Genomic DNA, 19,427 nt, shown 5'->3' on the forward strand with positions numbered 1-19,427 from the left:
GTTGAGAGGGGTCTACGGTCAGAGTTGAGAGGTGAGAGGTCAGTTGAGAGGTGAGAGTGGTGCCCTCTGACCCACCTCATTGTCGGTCTTGCTGTTCTCACTGATGACCTTGATCCAGTCCAGCATGTCCTCTCTGTCCTCGGCCTGCAGCAGGTACTCACAAAAGTCCTGAGTGGTCAGACGCAGCGCGTGCTTGCGCTTGGTCTCGCTGTACGCTATGTCCACCAGGCAGCCCCGGATGCTGATTGGCTGCTCCTCGTCGGCATCGCCTCCCAGAGTGGCGCCCCGCAGGACCGCCTCCCGCTTGTCCTTGTAGAGGAAGAGCGAGTGGGAGCGCAACACCGAGAAGACCCGCCTCCACGGACGCATGCCGCTGCCCACCTTCTGCAACACAGAACGGAACGGAGAGAGTGAGAAAAAGGACAGAGAGAGAGAGAGAGAGAGAGGAAATGGTTCATTAAACTGCAGCAGGTCCTATTCCTCTACTCGTTCTTTCCTGCTTTCTCCTCCCTCTCTCTCACCTTGCCCTTCTCCGTGAGGATCTGTTTGTAGTGCAGCCATCCCTCTCTCCATATGTCACTGTAGCTGATGCTGCCCAGCTCTGAGGTGGAGTGGCGTTTGGAGCGCACCTCCTCCGCTGCCCCCAGACTGTCCAGAGACTAACACACACACAAACAACACAACACACACACACACACACACACACACACACACACACACACACACACACACACACACACACACACACACACACACACACACACACACACACACACACACACACACACACACACACACACACACACACACACACACACACACACACACAGGGTCAAAAGTTACACACCACTCCACAACAGGTTTTTAGGATAAACACACTGAAAAAAACCCCCAGATGGATTCAGACACACTCCCCAAGCTGCCAGGTCCTCTGCAATCAGCAGTGTGGTCACGTGTAGGGTACAGCGTACTGTTGTTGTGAAACAGGGGGAAAACTCACCCCATCAGTGAAGAAACTCTTCACTCTCTTTGGCAGCCTCCTATGGAGAATAAAACGGAGGGTTAGTTTAAAATGACTACCGCAAGATTTCCTACGAATTGAATTGATCATATGCTCCAGATGAATCCCTCTTAAATCGCTTTCCCACGTCTCCCCCCGGTGTTCCGTTACTCACGAGAAGACGCGGCCCTCCTCTCCCCTGAAGGTGTTGAGTCCCTCGTCACATGACTTGGAGCGTTCCGTGGTGATGGCTAGAAGATAGGAGGAACGGCGACTGGATTTAATACTGCCTGCTCAGTGGGAGACGGAGCGAGTGAGAGAGAGAGGGAAAGAAAGAAAGAAAGAAAGAAGGAAAGAAAGGAAGAAGGAAGGAAAGAGAAGAATGTAGATGTAATGGCAGTCAGAGGATGAGAGAAGGTTAAGGAGTGTGGGGTTAAGAGACGAGGGTGAGCGGTTGACAGAGAGCTGGAGGGTGGTTGGGTGAGGTGGTTGGGGTGAGGTAGCGGGTGAATAGGTGGGCTGGCAGGATGGACTCAGGTTAGGTTAGATCTTCTCAGGTCACTTCGCTCACTACTGTCGTGCAAGGGGAGTCTGTCTGTCAGACTGGGCTAAAGCTGGGTGTACGAGGACCTCTGGACTTCATGCTCTAGTCTATACAGAGGAAAACACACTTTCTACCAAAGGTAAAGAGTAAACACATTCACTTCAGTGACGCATATGCATCTGCCTAGGCGGTTAGTCCACCGCGGAGAGACTACATTTGCTTTAGGGTGCGCATGCATCTTACCAGGCACAAAGAAGTACACAAGGCCTATTCACTGGAGGCTAATTGACCTCTTTGCCATGGAAAAATTGTCAATCAACTCATGCAGAGAGACAAAGGAGCATGCTGTGTACAGTAAGCCATTCTCTCCATAGATGTGGAGGTGGCATGTCTGCTCGCATGGTACCAGACACCGCAGAGAGGGGTGCTGGGTGGGTTCTGGTATGGCTGCATGCAGGGGGGTCGGTCCGGGGTAGTCCGGCTCAAGGGGGACACTCACTGCAGTCGTGTGAGAAGAGCCTGGTTAGGGGGAAGGTGAAGGTGGGGGAGGCGGGGCTGGTGACGATGGCGGGCGCTGAGCTCATGCCGCTGGACACCACGGAGGAGGCGGGTACGTGGCGGGCACGGAGGTCAGCGCTGGGGCTCGTCGGCTCATCTGTGTGTGTGGGGGGGTAGAGGGAGGAGGAGAGGGAAGGACAGAGGGAAGGGAAAGGGCAAAGGTGGGGAGACAGGAGAGGAAGAAGGGAGGAAGGGAAGTAGAGGGAAGGTTAGGAAAGGGAAGAGGGCAGAATCAAGGGTGAGAGGACGAGAGGGAAGGATAGAGGGAGGAGGGGAGAGGATTTGAAGGAAGGGAGAGCGATGAGGTACCACCAGAGGGTGACCATAAAGGACTGAGGTACTGTTTTCAAAAGGGAATGCTCCGGTTCTCTGAGAACCTTTGACCAGACACATTCCTTACGTACTCACTTTCTTAGTCCTTCTAACACACAAACACCGTACACACAGATTATAACATGTGTTCTATGAAGCATCCTCAACGAGAAAGTGGATGAAAATGGTCAGGAAAGAGCAAGGCAGAACTGCAATTTAGAACTTCAATAGCGTATCTGTAAATGAGCCATATTACAGCTCTATTGCATAAAAACACACACACACACACACACACACACACACACACACACACACACACACACACACACACACACACACACACACACACACACACACACACACACACACACACACGGACAATAGACAAACTAATAAGGTGGAAAGTAAAACAACATACAGAGAGATTGAAACAACACCCTATGCTGTACCTGTGTCTGCGGCCTCCATGAGAACAGTTCTTCAAATAGAAACGGAAAAGGCTTCGAGTACCATGTAATAACGCTCGGTTTCAGTTCTTTATCAACTAGCGGGTTGGGAAGGCTGTGTGTGATTCAGTGTGTTCATTTGTGTGATTGCATTACACTGGTTAGCTGCTATGCATTTTCAAAATGAAAGCAGTCATTTCATAGATGAATGACAGAAATACATAAAACAACCATAAGTAATATATCGAAGATCAGGGTTGGGGAGTAATGGATTACATTTAATGTGTTACATATAACTGATTACAACAAAAACGAACCGTAATTCGTTACCAAAAATATTGTAATCAGATTACAGATTCCTTTGAAAAACTAGATGATTACTTGGATTACTCTTCAATTCATAGAGGATGTTGGCGATTTATTTTGTTGTTGACACCAAGCGGTGTGCTTTTTGAACCGAATAAATGGTTGAATTTAAGAGGTTTAAGCTGCCTATCGTCTATTGTTTGCGACCGGTGGACAGCCACGAGTGAAGAATTCACTCTTGCAACCGCAGCATAGTGCAGATCCCAGTCTATGGAATAACACTTTGAGGGACTTCCTCCCTTCTAAACTAAGCGGTATTGTGCTCCACATACTGTCAAAAACAAACTATTTGGCTAATCTATATATAAGTCCTATTCTTGAAGATCAAGGGGTATTCAATTAATTGGAATGACTGGAAATCTGACAGACTTTGTTTTTTTATGTCAAGATATAGCCTAATTGTATTACAGGGGTGCGTGCTCAGTCCCCTCCTGCACTTCCTGTACACAAACCACGGCGAGGCCACACACCACTCCAACACCATCATCCAGTGTGATGACGACATGACGGTGGTAGGCCTGATCACCGGCGACGACGAGACAGCCTACAGGGAGGAGGTCAGTGACCTGACAGTGTGGTCCCGGGACAACGACCTCTCCCTCCAACCTCATTAAGACCAAGGAGCTGATCGTGGACTACAGGGAATGGGGGTCCGAGCACGCCCCCATCCACATCGACGGGGCTGCAGCGGAGCAGGTTCCGAGGATTCACATCCCCCGGGATCCAAATCACTCAGGACTTAAAATGAGGCAAACACATACGCACAGTCGTGAAGAGACAGCGCCTCTTCCCCACTCAGGAGGTTGAAAAAGGTTGGCACGGGGCCCTCACAAATCCATGTTCTACCGCTTCTTGACAGGCTGCGTCATTGCTTGGTATGGCAACAGCATAGCGCTACAGAGGGTGGTGCGGACAAGCCCAGTACATCACTGGGGCTGAGTTCCCTACCGCCCAGGACCTCTATATCAGGTGGTATGCAAGGAAGGCCCGGGAAAGACTCCAGCCACTCAAGTCATAGACTGTTCTCTCTGCTTCCGCATGGCAAGCGGTACCGGTGCATCAAGTCTGACACCAACTTCTTTTCCCTAAATAGACCCTTGTATTTCTTTGTATTTTTGCACTCTCTATGCACACTCACAGGACTCTACACAATCACACACACTAACACTCCAACACGCACATACCATGCACGCACATTTATACTGACTTTACACACGCACACACACTCACGTACATACAATCTTCATTTGCGCTGCTTCTACTGTTTATCATATATCCTGATGCCTACTCACCTACTTACCCCTATACATATAAACCTCTATCAATCTAGTATCCCTGCACATTGTAAATGTGGTATTGGAACTGACCCTGTATATAGCTACTGACCCTGGAACTGACCCTGTATATAGCTACTGACCCTGGAACTGACCTTGTATATAGCTACTGACTCTGTATATAGCTACTGACCCTGGAACTGACCCTGTATATAGCTACTGACCCTGGAACTGACCCTGTATATAGTTACTGACCCTGTATATAGCTACTGACCCTGGAACTGACCCTGTATATAGCTACTGACCCTGGAACTGACCCTGTATATAGCTACTGACCCTGGAACTGACTCTGTATATAGTTACCGACCCTGTATATAGCTACTGACCCTGGAACTGACCCTGTATATAGTTACTGACCCTGGAACTGACCCTGTATATAGTTACTGACCCTGGAACTGACCCTGTATATAGCTACTGACCCTGGAACTGACCCTGTATATAGTTACTGACCCTGGAACTGACCCTGTATATAGTTACTGACCCTGGAACTGACCCTGTATATAGCTACTGCCCCTGGAACTGACCCTGTATATAGCTACTGACCCTGGAACTGACCCTGTATATAGTTACTGACCCTGTATATAGCTACTGACCCTGTATATAGTTACTGACCCTGGAACTGACCCTGTATATAGTTACTGACCCTGGAACTGACCCTGTATATAGTTACTGACCCTGGAACTGACCCTGTATATAGCTACTGACCCTGGAACTGACCCTGTATATAGTTACTGACCCTGGAACTGACCCTGTATATAGCTACTGACCCTGTATATAGTTACTGACCCTGGAACTAACCCTGTATATAGCTACTGACCCTGGAACTGACCCTGTATATAGCTACTGACCCTGGAACTGACCCTGTATATAGCTACTGACCCTGGAACTGACCCTGTATATAGCTACTGACCCTGGAACTGACCCTGTATATAGCTACTGACCCTGGAACTGACCCTGTATATAGTTACTGACCCTGTATATAGCTACTGACCCTGGAACTGACCCTGTATATAGCTACTGACCCTGGAACTGACCCTGTATATAGCTTCTTACTTTCTCGTATTCTTATTATTTATTGAAAAAATGTCTCGTTTGTTTTTGTTCTACCTTTTGTTATTTTTCACACTAATTATTGATTACTGCATCGTTGGGTTTAGAGCTCGCAGACATTCAAACGTGAAACTTATCTGTATTAAAGTAGAAGCGATGGGTTAAAAGAAGCCTACATACACCATAGTGCAACATCAGCTATGTCAACTCTAACGTTGATTTATCCTGCAATAGTAATCTAAAAGTAACTGAAAGTCATCCGATTGCTACTGAGTTTGGGTGATCCAAAAGTTACAGTACTGATTACAATTTTGGACAGGTAACTAGTAACTCTAGCAGATGTCATTTAGAAAGTAACCTACCCAACCTTGTCCAAGATAACTCTACCACGTTCATCTCAACCATTCTAAAACACACACAAGGGGATGTGAAACCAGCCAGCCACAACACACTTTCTGACTGACACAGAGGATTATGGACCAGACTAGTGTTTGCATGTAGGGAGGGAAGGGTAGGGTTTTGCCCATGTTTAACTTTTGTAGCTTCAGGTCCGAATGCTGGCCTCACTAATAACCACGGCTGCTGCGCCTGTCTGTGAGTACCTTCACTAAACAGCAGAGGGCAGCAGATCTTCAGTCTCAAATGGAAGCTATGGCTCAAAGACGACTTGGCTCTCAACTCGAAAGCAACCCCTATAGCCTTAACTTGAACTTTTTGAAACGGAATGTTATGCTTTCTTGTATTGTTAAAAGGTGCTCAAAATGTAACTTTTCATGCAACACTCATCCCTCTCTCCCCCTATGTCTGTTTCTTCTCTCACCATACCTCTCCACAGACATATTCTCCCCTCTATTCCATCTCTGCTTTCACTTTCACTGCCTTCCACCTGCTTTCCTCTGTCTCACCCTCACAACCTCCTCTTCTCTCCGTAACCGTCCGATTCTCGTCTCGGGTGCTAGGGCCAGCCCAACAGAGGCAGTAGGAGAAGAGGCGGAAACATTCCCAATCTGGGATGTGGAATCTGCCTGTTTACAGCCGAGCCCAGAAATAGCCGCTCTCGCTGCCTGTGGGGTTAACAAAGGCCATCATTAACAGAGCCAGCAGCAGCAGAGCAGCGCCAGTAGAGAGAGGAGCTCCCAGCCACCACACTACAGGAGCAGGGCTCTATACTACTACAACACACTCCTATAGCCTACTACCACTTCCCCTTCTCCATAGGAGACGCCATGACCTCACCCGCTCACACAGAGACACAGAGAGAGAGGGTGAAAGAGAGATGCCTTTGCGAGCATAGGCCATGTTTTGGCTAGCTCAGTATGTATGTGGGTTTGTGTGTGTGTGTGTGTTGTGTGGATGGTAGTGGCTCTGTGTGTCTGTTGTGGGGAGGGTATAGTGTGGAGGGGCTGTGGACTGGTGAGTACCCCTTCTATCTCCCAGTGGTACACAAAGGCAGCATTGAGGGCAGTGGGCAGAGAGGGCAATGCCTGAAGCTGGCAGTGTGACAGAGACAGTCTGGACCCCTACTGTACTGTGACTCACAGGGGGTCCCACTACCACCAGGCCCCCTGTCCCACCATCGAGACTTCTGGCACCATATAGAGAAACGCTAAGTCAAACGACCGATACTAGAAGGCAAGAGAATCCAACCACCATCCTGGACCACACAGACTCCGTGCTTTTGTGCGTCTGTCTACTACACAGCCTCATCCTCTACAGCCTATTAAATCATGTTCCCAAACAACCAGATCACAGATCCTATCAGGGAGAGGAAAAGATAGAGAGATAGAGAAACAGCAAGACAGGAGTTTGAAGTCTTTGGTCATTAAACGTGCCTCAGCTTGCATCCCTGACTCTTGAGCAGGAAGGAAGAGAAGCAGCAAGAATTGTCTCCGTTCCCTGGTTTTCTTCCTTATTAAATCTCTTTCCTTTATAGATCTCTCTCGCTCTCTATGTTCCTCAAGGTTTGGCCCCACATTGAGGGCATCTATCCATCTCTCCATTTTAACGGAGGCACAAGTTTCCGACGCAGCTCATTTGAATCCGCTTTGCTGACCTCAGTTGTTGTCCTGACCATCTGAGGGTGTGGAGTAGCCTACCTTGCTTATAGATTGTCTGCATACTCCTTGGACTTTGTCACATTTGATTGTGTTGAAATGGATTTAACTGTCATTTCTTTTGTCAACGATCGACACGAGATACTCTAAAACTCTAAAGTTAAAGATGAAATAAAATAAAACAGTCATATGACTTGATTAGTCCATTAATAATAATTATAATGATTAGTCACCCCCCTGAGTCGGTACATGTTAGGAGCACATTTGGCAGACGATGACAGCTGTGAGTCTTGTGAGTAAATCTCCTAAGAGCTTCTCCCACCTGTATATTGTGCGATATTTGCCCATTATCCTTTAAAAAATAAATAATAATAATCTTCAAGCTCTGTCAAGGTGTTGGGGATCATGGCTAGACAGCAATTTTTCAAGTCTTGCCATACATTTTCAAGCAGATGTAAGTCAAAACGGTAACTGGGTTATTTCCAAAGTCAAGCATACCCATACCACGATGCAGTCACCGCCATGCTTGAAAATTAGGAGGCAGTTACTCAGTGGTGTTTTGGACCAAACATAAGGCTTTGCATTTTGGCCAAAACGTGTATTCCTTTGCCGTGTTTTATTTGCAATATTGCATTAGTGCTTTATCGCATATATATGCATGTTTTGGAATATTTTTTATTCAGTATATCTGCCATTGAACTCTGTAACTGTTTTAAAATCACCAATGGCCTCATGGTAACATCCCTGTGCGCGCGTGCACACACACACACACACACACACACACACACACACAGACACACACACACACACACACACACACACACACACACACACACACACACACACACACACACACACACACACACACACACACACACAGTTTCATTCCTGTCCTGCAGCTCAGTTCAGAAGGACGACTGTATCTTTGTGTCTGGATGATGTAAATACATCCCCCACAGCATTATGATTAACTTGGCCATGCTTAAAGATAGATATTCAATGTCTGATTTGTTATTGTTACCCATCTACCAATCACTGCCCTTCTTTATGAGGCGTTTGAAAAGCTCCCTGGTCTTTGTAGTTGAATCTGTGCTTGACATTCAGTACTTGACTGAGGGACCTTACATATGTGGTATGTATGGGGGACAGAGGAAGGGTTAGTCATTTAAATATCATATCAACCCCTATTATTTCACACTGTGAGTCCATGTAACATATGTGATTTGTTAAGCCACAGCTTACTCCTGAATTCATTTAGGCTTGTCTAAACAAAGGGGCTGAATACTTATGCAACAACTCTATTTCAGTTATTCAAGTTTGATTCCATTTGTTCAAATTTGTTGCATTTTCTTTTCACTTTGAGATTATGGAGTATTTTGTGTCGATCAATGACATAATTAAACATTTCAATCCCACTGTGTAAACGCAACAAAATGTGAAAAAGGTTCAAGGGGGTGTAGACTTCCTATAGGTACTGCATGTGGCCCTGGCCTGGTCCTGCCTTAGCTGTGGTCGGTTGGATAACCTGTGGTTTGACTGTAGGGCTAGAGGCTATGGTCTGTTGATCAGTACTGTACAGGATGTAGGACTAGCTGCCTATTTACTGAGGCCCTGTTATGTTCATCATGTGTTCTTCCAGCAGCAGAGCAGAGGCAACAAGCTGAGACACGGCCAGATACCTCTTGTTCTGTTCTCACAAACACACACACACACTGTACATACATACATGCATACATGCATACATACATGCATACATGCATACATGCATACATACATACATACATACATACATACATACATACATACATACATACATACATACATCATACATACAAATGTGTGATTACAGTAGAACACACATGTAGTATGCAAATACACAAACGTTCAAACAGTTACAAAGCCCAGAGGGTGAATCTCAGTAAATCCAGACATAATGCCAAAAGTTAAGGTTATTATTAGAGTTTCAACCAATTCATTTATACTATTCTTCTCTTTTTTGGTTGTCATTTAGCAGAAGCTCTTATCCAGAGCGACTTACAGGAGCATTTAGGGTTACGTGCCTTGCTCAAGGGCACATCGGCAGATTTGTCACCTAGTCGGCTCGGGGATTCAAACCAGCAACCTTTTGGTTACCGGGCCAACGCTCTTAAGCGCTAGGCTACTTGTCACCCAACTTGGCTGGAATTCAAATGGAATTCATGGCAGTGACATAGAGAGAGAAAAATATTCTCCCTGTTGTGAGAGCAGACAGACTGAAAGCTAGTGAGAGACATAAAGTCAGCTTCCACCTCCTCTCCTGTGAATGGAAAGGGGATCTGAGAGACTTGGGGGGGGGGTTAGTGAAGTCCCGTAAAATATGATTCAATCAAACACTACTAATACTGTCTGCATGTCTGTGGGAAGTGACAGTATTACCCAACACAAACAAAGACACAGACTGGAGACAGAGTGAGGAAAAGCCTGGAGCCTGGCCACACAGGTAGACCGACAGAGGAAATGAAGGGTACAGAGAGAATGGTTCTATTCTCTAAATAGAGGCCAAGTCAATAGTCTATGTCCCCCCCCCCTCTTTCTGGTCAATCTTTCTGGTAAGCTTCTTGTTTAAATTTACAAACAGTTAGTTTCAAGTAAGTTCCAGTAAGATCAATCAGGAGGAATATGTTTGTGTCTTAAACAGAAGTGTGAGTGATTGGGGTCTTCAAGTCACATGGAGGGGTTGGGAGAGGATGAGGAGGAGGGGTGTGTGGTGGTGGAGGTGCTTACCTATAAAGGGAATGGAGGCCATTGCGTCATCCTCTACAGACAGGGGGGCCAGGTTGCCATTGGTACGGTGCGGGGCACCATCTCCTGAGGGGCGAGGGGCAGGGGCAGTGTCGTGGGGGTCAGGGGGGAACACAGGGGGTTCTGTGCCATCTACAGGCAGGGTGTAGTGGGGGTGGCGCATGGCGTGGGCGCTCCTTCGTCCCGTGGGGGGTTTCTGTCTCAGTTTGACTTCCTGGGTCTGAGCTAGCACCTCCGCCTGGCCTTCCACTGCCCCTCTCTCATGGTTGGTGGGGCGGTAGGCCCTGTCAAGGGGCTCGGGAGTGGTGGAGGCCAGGGGGGATGGAACTGAGGGGACAACACCCTCTGGGGGGCTGGTTTTGGGGGTGGGGGCCCAGCTGAGGTGGGGGCCAAGGTAGGAGGGGTCCCTGAAGGAGGGTTGCTGCATGATGCGGCCTGTCTTGCGGTTGAAGGAGGGGCTGTAGCTTCGGTAACCTACTGGCTGGTCATCCAGGCTCTGTCCGGTGGGCAGACGTCTGCTCTGGGGGGCTGGTTGTTGGGGCTGGGACTGGGGCTGTGGGTGAGACTGTGAGTGGGGTTGGGGGGTGGTTTTATGGTGCGGCTGTGGTTGTCGGCCCATAGAGGGTGCGACACCGTAATGGTTCCCCTGCCTCTGGTAGGCCTCAGTCCTGGGTGCTTGCTGTGAGGCCTGCTGCAGCCAGGCGGGCCTCTCGGAACGGGGCGACTCCAACATCTCCAGCGAACGGCCATAGCGGTCGTACTGTACCAGCAGGCTCTCCGACCGGGCTCTGCTGCCGTAGGAGGAGGGGTGACTCTGGTCCCGGGCCCCCTCCCAGTCTCCGTAGGTCCAAGAAGGGTCCCCGTGGGGGCCGGGGCCCGACTGCTGCAGTAGCATCAGGGTGTCCTGGGAGGCGCTGTGGGGCCAGCCGCCCGGACCCCGGCGGTGGCACCCAGGGCCTGTCTCACACAGCCTGTCCTGAGAGTAGCTGCGGTGGCGTTGGTGCATGCTGCCACTGCGGCCCTGACGCTGCTCAGCAGCTTGGCTGTAGTACCACTCAGACAGGGCCTGTTGGCAGTGCTGGCTGCGGCTGGGGCTCGGCTGGGGAGGGCTGGCCCAGGCCTGGCTGCCTTTCTGGGGCTGAGAGGAGGCGGTGGTGGCAGTGCCAGCAGCATTGTGGTTGACATAATGGACATGCAGAGGGCTGCTGAGGGGCCCTCCTGAAGAAGAAGATGAGGAGTAGGAGCGGCCCCTGGTCTGTCCCGTAGGCTGCTGTCCGGTCACACCGTACTGGATCTCCTCTGTCCTGTAGGGGGGGCTACTGTGGCACACGCCCCCCGGCTCTCCGCCCAGTCCCTCCTGCCAGCTGGCCGGGCTGCCCACGGTGGAGCGGTTGTCCAGGGGGGACAAGGGGCTGGCGGAGCCTGCCCAGCGGCTCCAGTTGTCCAGCTGGTTCTGGCCCATGGGGGCCGGGGCCCCGGCGGGAGGCTGGGACTTGGTGCGGGGAGCGTAGCAGAGGGGCGGGGGTACCGGAAGGTTCCGGGCTCCCCCTGTGTAAGGCTCGTTGCCCCTCAGGTAGGCATCCTGGGAGTATGCCTGTAGGTGGAGATAAGAGAGGGAGAGAGCTGAGACACAAATAGGAGGAGTTCAGGTGACGAACAGAGGTCAGAAGGGAGGAAGGAGCGGGATCAGTAGATGGATTCAATGATTCAATACAACTGCTTTGACAGTCACAGGTTTGACCGGCACAGCATTCCACTAAAGCTCCTTGTTAACGATGATGTTGCACCGCAAGCGACGTCGAGAATCATCTGTGTTCATCCTCCTACCACCTCAGTCTGCTCAGCCACAGTGACTCTCAGGGGCCCCAACTCAGCCTCCAACACAAACACAGCTACTCGTTAGCTGCAGGCACTAGCACGCGCCTTGAGCCAGAACCACAGCACAGCAACCGTCTGCAGCCGCACAGACCCACAGCGATGTTCCCGAATACAACACTTCAACAAAGCACTGACATAAAACAACAGCAAATCTGGATCTATCAGAACCAGCACAGAGTCTCACTGCTACAGCTAGCTTGATCCAATATACCCGCAACAACAACACACATCTGAAGCATCGTTCAGCGTTCAAGCCCCCCAAGCTACAGCCGCAACACCGATTAAGAAACTACAAAGCCACAGACTTAAAACATCTTTGCCCAAAATGAATTCACATCAAAAGGCAACACTTACAGATGATGTTTAGCTGGTGTTCAGGCTTCACCTCAGAGAGCAGGGCAGGCCCACACTCAGTCTGGCAGTGTCTCTCAGGCTCAATACTGTGGCTTGAAGTCACTCACAGAGGAAGAGGAGAGGAGGGGAACTCCTCAATGCACCAGTCTGTTTGCTTCCCACAGACACTAACACTCCCGCCGCTACGATTTTACCACTCTCTTTCCTTCTTTCTCGAGGTTATGTCTCAACTTCTTCTTTACACTCCTCTTTTTGTCTGTTCTTTTCTGCTATCTGTCCAACTTTCTTCTTCGTTCGGTATGCCGTCCTCAGACAAGCCTTTCCAAAGTCCCTCTTCCCTCTCTCTCTCTCTCTCTCTCTCTCTCTCACTCTACCCTGTGGGAGGGTGGAAGGGGGCGTAACTAGTGCTGGTGATGTCACCATTGGAATGCAACCGATGCCCGTGGTGCAGTGAGGGGCAGAGTGAGAGGAGAGAAGGGTGGAGGAGTGGAGGGGTAGGGGAGTGGTAGTGGGGTTGAAGGAGGACAGTATTTGGAAGGGGGAAGAAAGGGTGCTTGGTGGGTAGGGGTTTGTGTGTGTGTGAGAGAGAGAGAGAGAGAGAGAGAGAGAGAGAGAGAAATGCCCAAGTCGGGCCCTGGGTTGCGCCTCCTGGTCCAGAGGAGAGGCTCTGCTCTGCTCTGCATGTCTGGTCATGTGTGTAAGTGGTGGAGCAATTTATGGACTGAGGCAAAGCGTGCGTGTGTGTGTGTGTGTGTGTGTGTGTGTGTGTGTGTGTGTGTGTGTGTGTGTGTGTGTGTGTGTGTGTGTGTGTGTGTGCGTGCGCGTGCGTGTGAGTATGTGTGTGTGTGTGTGTGAGTATGTGAGTATGTGAGTATGTGGGTAGCTGCTTTTCATGTGATGCTTCTACAGAACTTTGGATTATAGCTTGAATGAATGTGTGTTGTAATCCAGCTACAGGCGAGAAAGCATCTGCGTGACAGTGAGGTCAGAGTGAAGCTAGTTCCTGAGAGTTGAGGATTTCAACTCAAAGCAAAGGAATGACAAGAACGACTATATCCAAGATGTTATCTCTCCGTAGTATTAGTATTCTTAAATCAATTCATTTATCAGGAGAGAGTTGAGTATTTCTATTAGGGTGTAGTGTGGCAGAAATATCATACTCACACTTACCAGCTGCAGCACGTCTTCATCTTTTGGCATTATAGAGAGCTCCAACACACTCTCACTGTGGAGAGATCGAGAAGGAAGGCGAGAGGGACAAGGACGGGAGAGGGCAAAGAGAGGGGGAACCGAAGAGAGGGGAGAGAAGGAGGAAGGGGAGAAGGGAAAAAGGAACACAGATGGAATGATAGAAAAACAATTAGAATTCCACATTTTTTCCCAAACTCATCGTGTTACAGTAAGAGAACACTTTCCCCCCAGTTGTGACGAAGGGTTTTGTTTTGCTTTGAGATGAGTTGATCAGCCACCATGTCACAGGAGACCCTGTTGACGATGACCCCGTTGACTCTACTGCTCTCAGTGGATGTGTTCTGGACACTCATTGCACCAAGCTATTCTCTTTAGGAGGATGTACTCACACAAGTCAAGGAAGACTTTACACAACTGGAACATGTTCCACATTCCAGAATGATGCTGTACATACATAAAACATACATGTCTCGTATATAAACGACACCCACACATATGGTGCATTCGGAAGGTATTCAGACCCCTTGACTTTTTCTACGTTGTTACATTACAGGCTTTTTCTAAAAAGGATTAAATTAAAAAATGTTCCTCCTCAGTCTACACACAATACCTCATAAACACAAAGTGACATTTTTGCAAATGTATAAAAAAAAACACTAACAGAAATGCATTATGTGCCAGTCCAGAATTCAGCCAATGTCAGATGGATGATCTAAGGAAAGAGAACACGATGCTGAAATGTACTGTCGACTGTATTCATAGCAAGGTGGAGGTGGTGCAAAGGGAGAACAAACAACTTAAAGAAGCCTTGCTTGATGTGCAGTGTCCATCAATGCGGAACAATCTCATATTCTCAGGGATACCGGAGAATGACAACAACAGAGGCTGTGAGGACACAATCCGAGACTTTATGTCAACTCAACTGAAACTGCCCACTGATGTTGTGCGTAATGTCACTTCGTCCAGAGTCAATAGAATGGGTAAGGCCTCTGGGGAATAGGCCACTGGCTATTATTGCATGTTTTGACAAATTTAGCAAGAGGAAATGACGAAGAGCAGGTGCAGAGAACTCAGAAACACTGATTTTAGAATGAATGATCACTTCCCCACCGAGATCAATGAAAGGATTTTTTTTTTTTTGCCCATCGTGAAGGAAAAGTGTTGCCTGAATCAACGAGTCTCCAGGGTGATGGATAAACTTTACATCAACGGGCAATTGTATCAGGACTCTAGAGTAACTCCCTGGCTATTTTAATTCAATGTTCACATCTGAGTTTGTGTGTTGTAGTGTATCATAACAACTTCAACTATAATGAATACATGCTCTATTGTTCTCCACATGACAAGGAAAGGGCTGCATATAGGTTAATGTACAGTTGAAGGTGGAAGTTTACATACACTTAGGTTGGAGTCATTCAAACTTGTTTTTCAACCACTCCACAAATTTCTTGTTAACAAGCTATAGTTTTGTTTCGGTTAGGACTTCTACTTTGTGCTTGTCACAAGTCATTTTTCCAACAATTGTTTACAGACAGATTATTTCACTTATAATTCACTGTATCACAATTCCAATCACAAACCGCCATAAAAAAGCCAGACTACGGTTTGCAACTGCACATGGGGACAAAGATTGTACGTTTTGGAGAAATGTCCTCTGGTCTGATGAAAGAAAAATAGAACTGTTTGGCCATAATGGCCATCGTTATGTTTGGAGGAAAAGGGGGAGGCTTGCAAGCTGAAGAACACCGTCCCAACCGTGAAGCATGGGGGTGGCAGCATCATGTTGTGGGGGTGCTTTTCTACAGGAGGGACTGGTGCACTTCACAAAATAGATGGCATCATTGGGAGGGCAAATTATGTGGATATATTGAAGCATCATCTCAAGACATCAGTTAAAGTTAATTTCAAGCTTGGTCGCAATGGGTCTTCCAAATGGACAATGACCCCAAGCATACTTCTAAAGTTGTGGCAAAATGGCTTAAGAACAACAAAGTCAAGGTAGTGGAGTGGCCATTAAAAAGCCCTGACCTCAACCGTATTGGAAATTTGTTTGCAGAACTGAAAAAGCGTAAGCGAGCAAGGAGGCCTACAAATCTGACTCAGTTACACCAGCTCTGTCAGGAGGAATGGGCCAAAATTCACCCAACTTATTGTGGGAAGCTTGTGGAAGACTACCCAAAATGTTTGACCCAAGTTAAAGAATTTAAAGGCAATGCTACCAAATACTATTTGAGAGTATGTAAACTTCTGACCCACTGGGAATGTGATGAAAAAAATAAAACTGAAAAAAATAATTCTCTACTATTATTCTGACATTTCACATTCTTAAAATAAAGTGGTGATCCTAACTGTCCTAAGACAGGTCATTTTTACTAGGATTAAATGACAGGAATTGTGAAATACAGAGTTTAAATGTATTTGGCTAAGGTGTATGTAAACTTCCGACTTCAACTGTATGTAGCTTTCCTAACAAAATACATGAGGTGTTTAACTTCTTATGGCTGGGGGCAGTATTGAGTAGCTTGGATGAATAAGGTGCCCAGAGTAAACGGCCTGCTCCTCAGTCCCAGGTGCTAATATATGCATATTATTAGTAGTATTGGATAGAAAACACTCTGAAGTTTTTAAAACTGTTTGAATGATGTCTGTGAGTATAAAATAACTGATATGGCAGGCAAAAACCTGAGAAGAAATCCAAACAGGAAGTGGGAAATCTGAGATTGTTTGATTTTCAACTCAGCCCCTATCGAAAACACAGTGGGATATGGGTCAAGTTGCACTTCCTAAGGCTTCCACTAGATGTCAACTGTCTTTAGAAACTGGTTTGAGGCTTCTACAGTGAAGTGAGGTCAAATGAGAGCTGAATGAGTCAGGTGTCTGGCAGAGAGCAACGCTCTGGTCACGCGCATTTCACATGAGAGCGACCTGCGTTCCATTGCTTTTCTACAGACATAGGAATTCTCCGGTTGGAACGTTATTGAAGATTTATGATAAAAACATCCTAAAGATTGATTCTATACTTAGTTTGAAATATTTCTACGACCTGTAATATAACTTTTTGAACATTTCGTCCGACTTTCGGCTGGACCTGCACACATTTGGATTTGTGACTAAATGCCTTAACAAAAGTAGCTATTTGGACATAAATGATGGACATTATCGAACAAATCAAACATTTATTGTGGACCTAGGATTCCTGGGAGTGCATTCTGATGAAGATCATCAAAGGTAAGTGAATATGTATAATGTTAGTTCTGATTTCTGTTGACTCCAACATGGCGGATAAATGTATATGTTTTCTGAGCTCCGTTCTCCGATTATTGCATGGTTTGCTTTTTCCGTAAAGCGTTTTTTAAATCTGACACAGCGGTTGCATTAAGGAGAAGTATAGCTATAAGTCCATGTGTAACACTTGTATTGTCATCAACATTTATGATGAGTATTTCTGTAAATTGATGTGGCTATGCAAAATCACTGGATGTTTTTGGAACTACTGAACGTAACACGCCAATGTAAACTCAGATTCTTAAATATAAATATGAACTTTATCAAACAAAACATACATGTATTGTGTAACATGAAGTCCTATGAGTGTCATCTGATGAAGATCATCAAAGGTTAGTGATTAATTTTATCTCTATTTGTGCTTTTTGTGACTCCTATCTTTGGCTGGAAAAATGGCTGTGTTTTTTTGTGGCTTGGTGGTGACCTAACAATCGTTTGTGGTGCTTTCGCTGTAAAGCCTTTTTAAATCAGACACTGGCTGGATTAACGAGAATTCTATCTTTAAAATGGTATAAGATACTTGTATGTTTGAGGAATTGTAATTATAAGATTTTTGTTGTTTTGAATTTGGCGCCCTGCACTTTCACTGGCTGTTGTCATATCGATCCCGTTAACGGGATTTCAGCCATAAGAAGGTTTTTAACTTGGTCAACATAAATAATATTCATATTTTGGCTTTGACCGAAACACATTTTGATGCATCTGTAAATGATGGGCAAATTAACATTCAAGGATATAGTCTACTGAGAAGGGACAGGAATAGGAATGGTAGGGGTGTAGCACTGTAAATTCAGAATCATATACCCTTTAAGAGGAGTGATGATCTTAATGTATGTCAAATAGAGGCACTATGGGCTCAAGTACATCTGCCTCACCAGGCAGCCATATTGGTAGAATGTGTGTATAAACCTCCTAGCTTTAAGGTGTCCTATCTGGATGACTTATGCACTGGGTTTGACCAGGCCACAGATAGCAACAGAGATGTATTTATCTTGGGTGATTTTAATATACATTTCAAGGCTCATAATCATTCAAATAGAACTAAATTGATGAGATATGCCGAGAACTGTGGTTTGAAACAAATGGTTAATGATACTACTAGATCATCAATTAAGTTGGGTCAACGTTCAGACACGTGCATTGATCTGATTTTCTGTAATATACCATTGCAATGCTTAAAATCCAGATCAATGCCAGTGGGCTGGACAGACCATAATATTGTGACCATAACCATGAACACCAAGGTTCCAAAGAAACCCCCAAGGATTGTGGTCAACAGATATTTTAAAACATTTAATCATGAGCTATTTCAAAATGATTTGGCTGCTGTACCCTGGGAGCTGATTTATCTAGAGGATGATTTAAATCACGCTACAGAATGTTTTTATTGATTTGCTCACTGAGGTAATGGACCATCACGCACCAGTAAGAAAGAGTACTGTTGGGGCTCGTCCATCTCCATGGATTGATGATCAACTGGGTGAGGTTTTTTTCTCAAAGAAATATGGCAAAAGTCTTAAGCAGCCAAATCTGAACTAGAAATTGATGAAGAGAATTATTGAACATTACGTAATTATGCAGTTAAATTGAATCTAAGAAAAAAAACGTTATTTTACAGCAATGCTTTTATTGATTGTAAAAATGATTGTAAAAAGGTATGGAACACAGTTAAGGGCTTACTTGGTACATCTATCTCCTCATGCCCATCTAGTGTGGAGGTTGACGGAAGAACAATAACAAAACCAGCTGACATTGCCAATCATTTTGCAGATTTTTTTTTACAAAGACAATTAATTTACTGAGCAACAATGTAAACACACATTCTTCCAAACAAGCTGTTGTCCAATGGATTGATGATCATATTATGAGCAACAAGACCTGCTCTTTTAGTCTACAAATGGTGTCAGTAGAGGAGGTGTTAAACATATTGAAGTCATTACCTGATGGTAAATCTACAGGTTATGATCTTATGGACAATGTTTTACTTCGCTATGCTGCTCCCCAGATTGCAGCTCCACTGAAATACATACTTATTTGGTCACTGAAACAGGGGATGTTGGCAAATGTATGGAAGCATGTTAAACTGTGTCCTATTCCGAAAGACAGCAAAGAACCCATTACCCCTGCCAATAGTCGACCAATTAGTAACCTCCCTTCACTCAGTAAGATATTGGAGGGTATTGTGAGTAGACAAATATGGGAGTACATGGAAAAGAATGATCTGTTTACATCCAATCAGCTTATCGCAAAAAAACATTCCACTACCACTGCATT

The 19,427-nt window shown here is 46.3% G+C and overlaps 1 protein-coding gene across 11 annotated transcripts in view; it reads right to left on the reverse strand.

The window, feature by feature from the left end:
• Positions 1-19,427, reverse strand: part of arhgap21a (Rho GTPase activating protein 21a) — a 107,633-nt gene that overhangs the window by 6,399 nt on the left and 81,807 nt on the right. For 6 of the 11 annotated variants that reach the window (XM_042307440.1, XM_042307438.1, XM_042307439.1 and 3 more), the window contains 7 exons: positions 13,842-13,902; positions 10,428-12,039; positions 2,044-2,199; positions 1,176-1,290; positions 1,001-1,040; positions 522-659; positions 76-384 (listed from right to left, as the gene is read on the reverse strand). In XM_042307440.1, coding sequence (XP_042163374.1) covers positions 76-384; positions 522-659; positions 1,001-1,040; positions 1,176-1,290; positions 2,044-2,199; positions 10,428-12,039; positions 13,842-13,902 — 2,431 coding nt within the window. Of the gene's footprint in view, positions 1-75; positions 385-521; positions 660-1,000; positions 1,041-1,175; positions 1,291-2,043; positions 2,200-10,427; positions 12,040-12,677; positions 13,059-13,841; positions 13,903-19,427 lie in introns of those variants that run through there. The other 5 variants (XM_042307433.1, XM_042307434.1, XM_042307442.1 and 2 more) reach the window with 5 other exon arrangements.

This window comes from Oncorhynchus tshawytscha, linkage group LG27 (genome assembly GCF_018296145.1).
Source record: "Oncorhynchus tshawytscha isolate Ot180627B linkage group LG27, Otsh_v2.0, whole genome shotgun sequence".
Classification (NCBI taxonomy): Eukaryota; Metazoa; Chordata; class Actinopteri; order Salmoniformes; family Salmonidae; genus Oncorhynchus; species Oncorhynchus tshawytscha.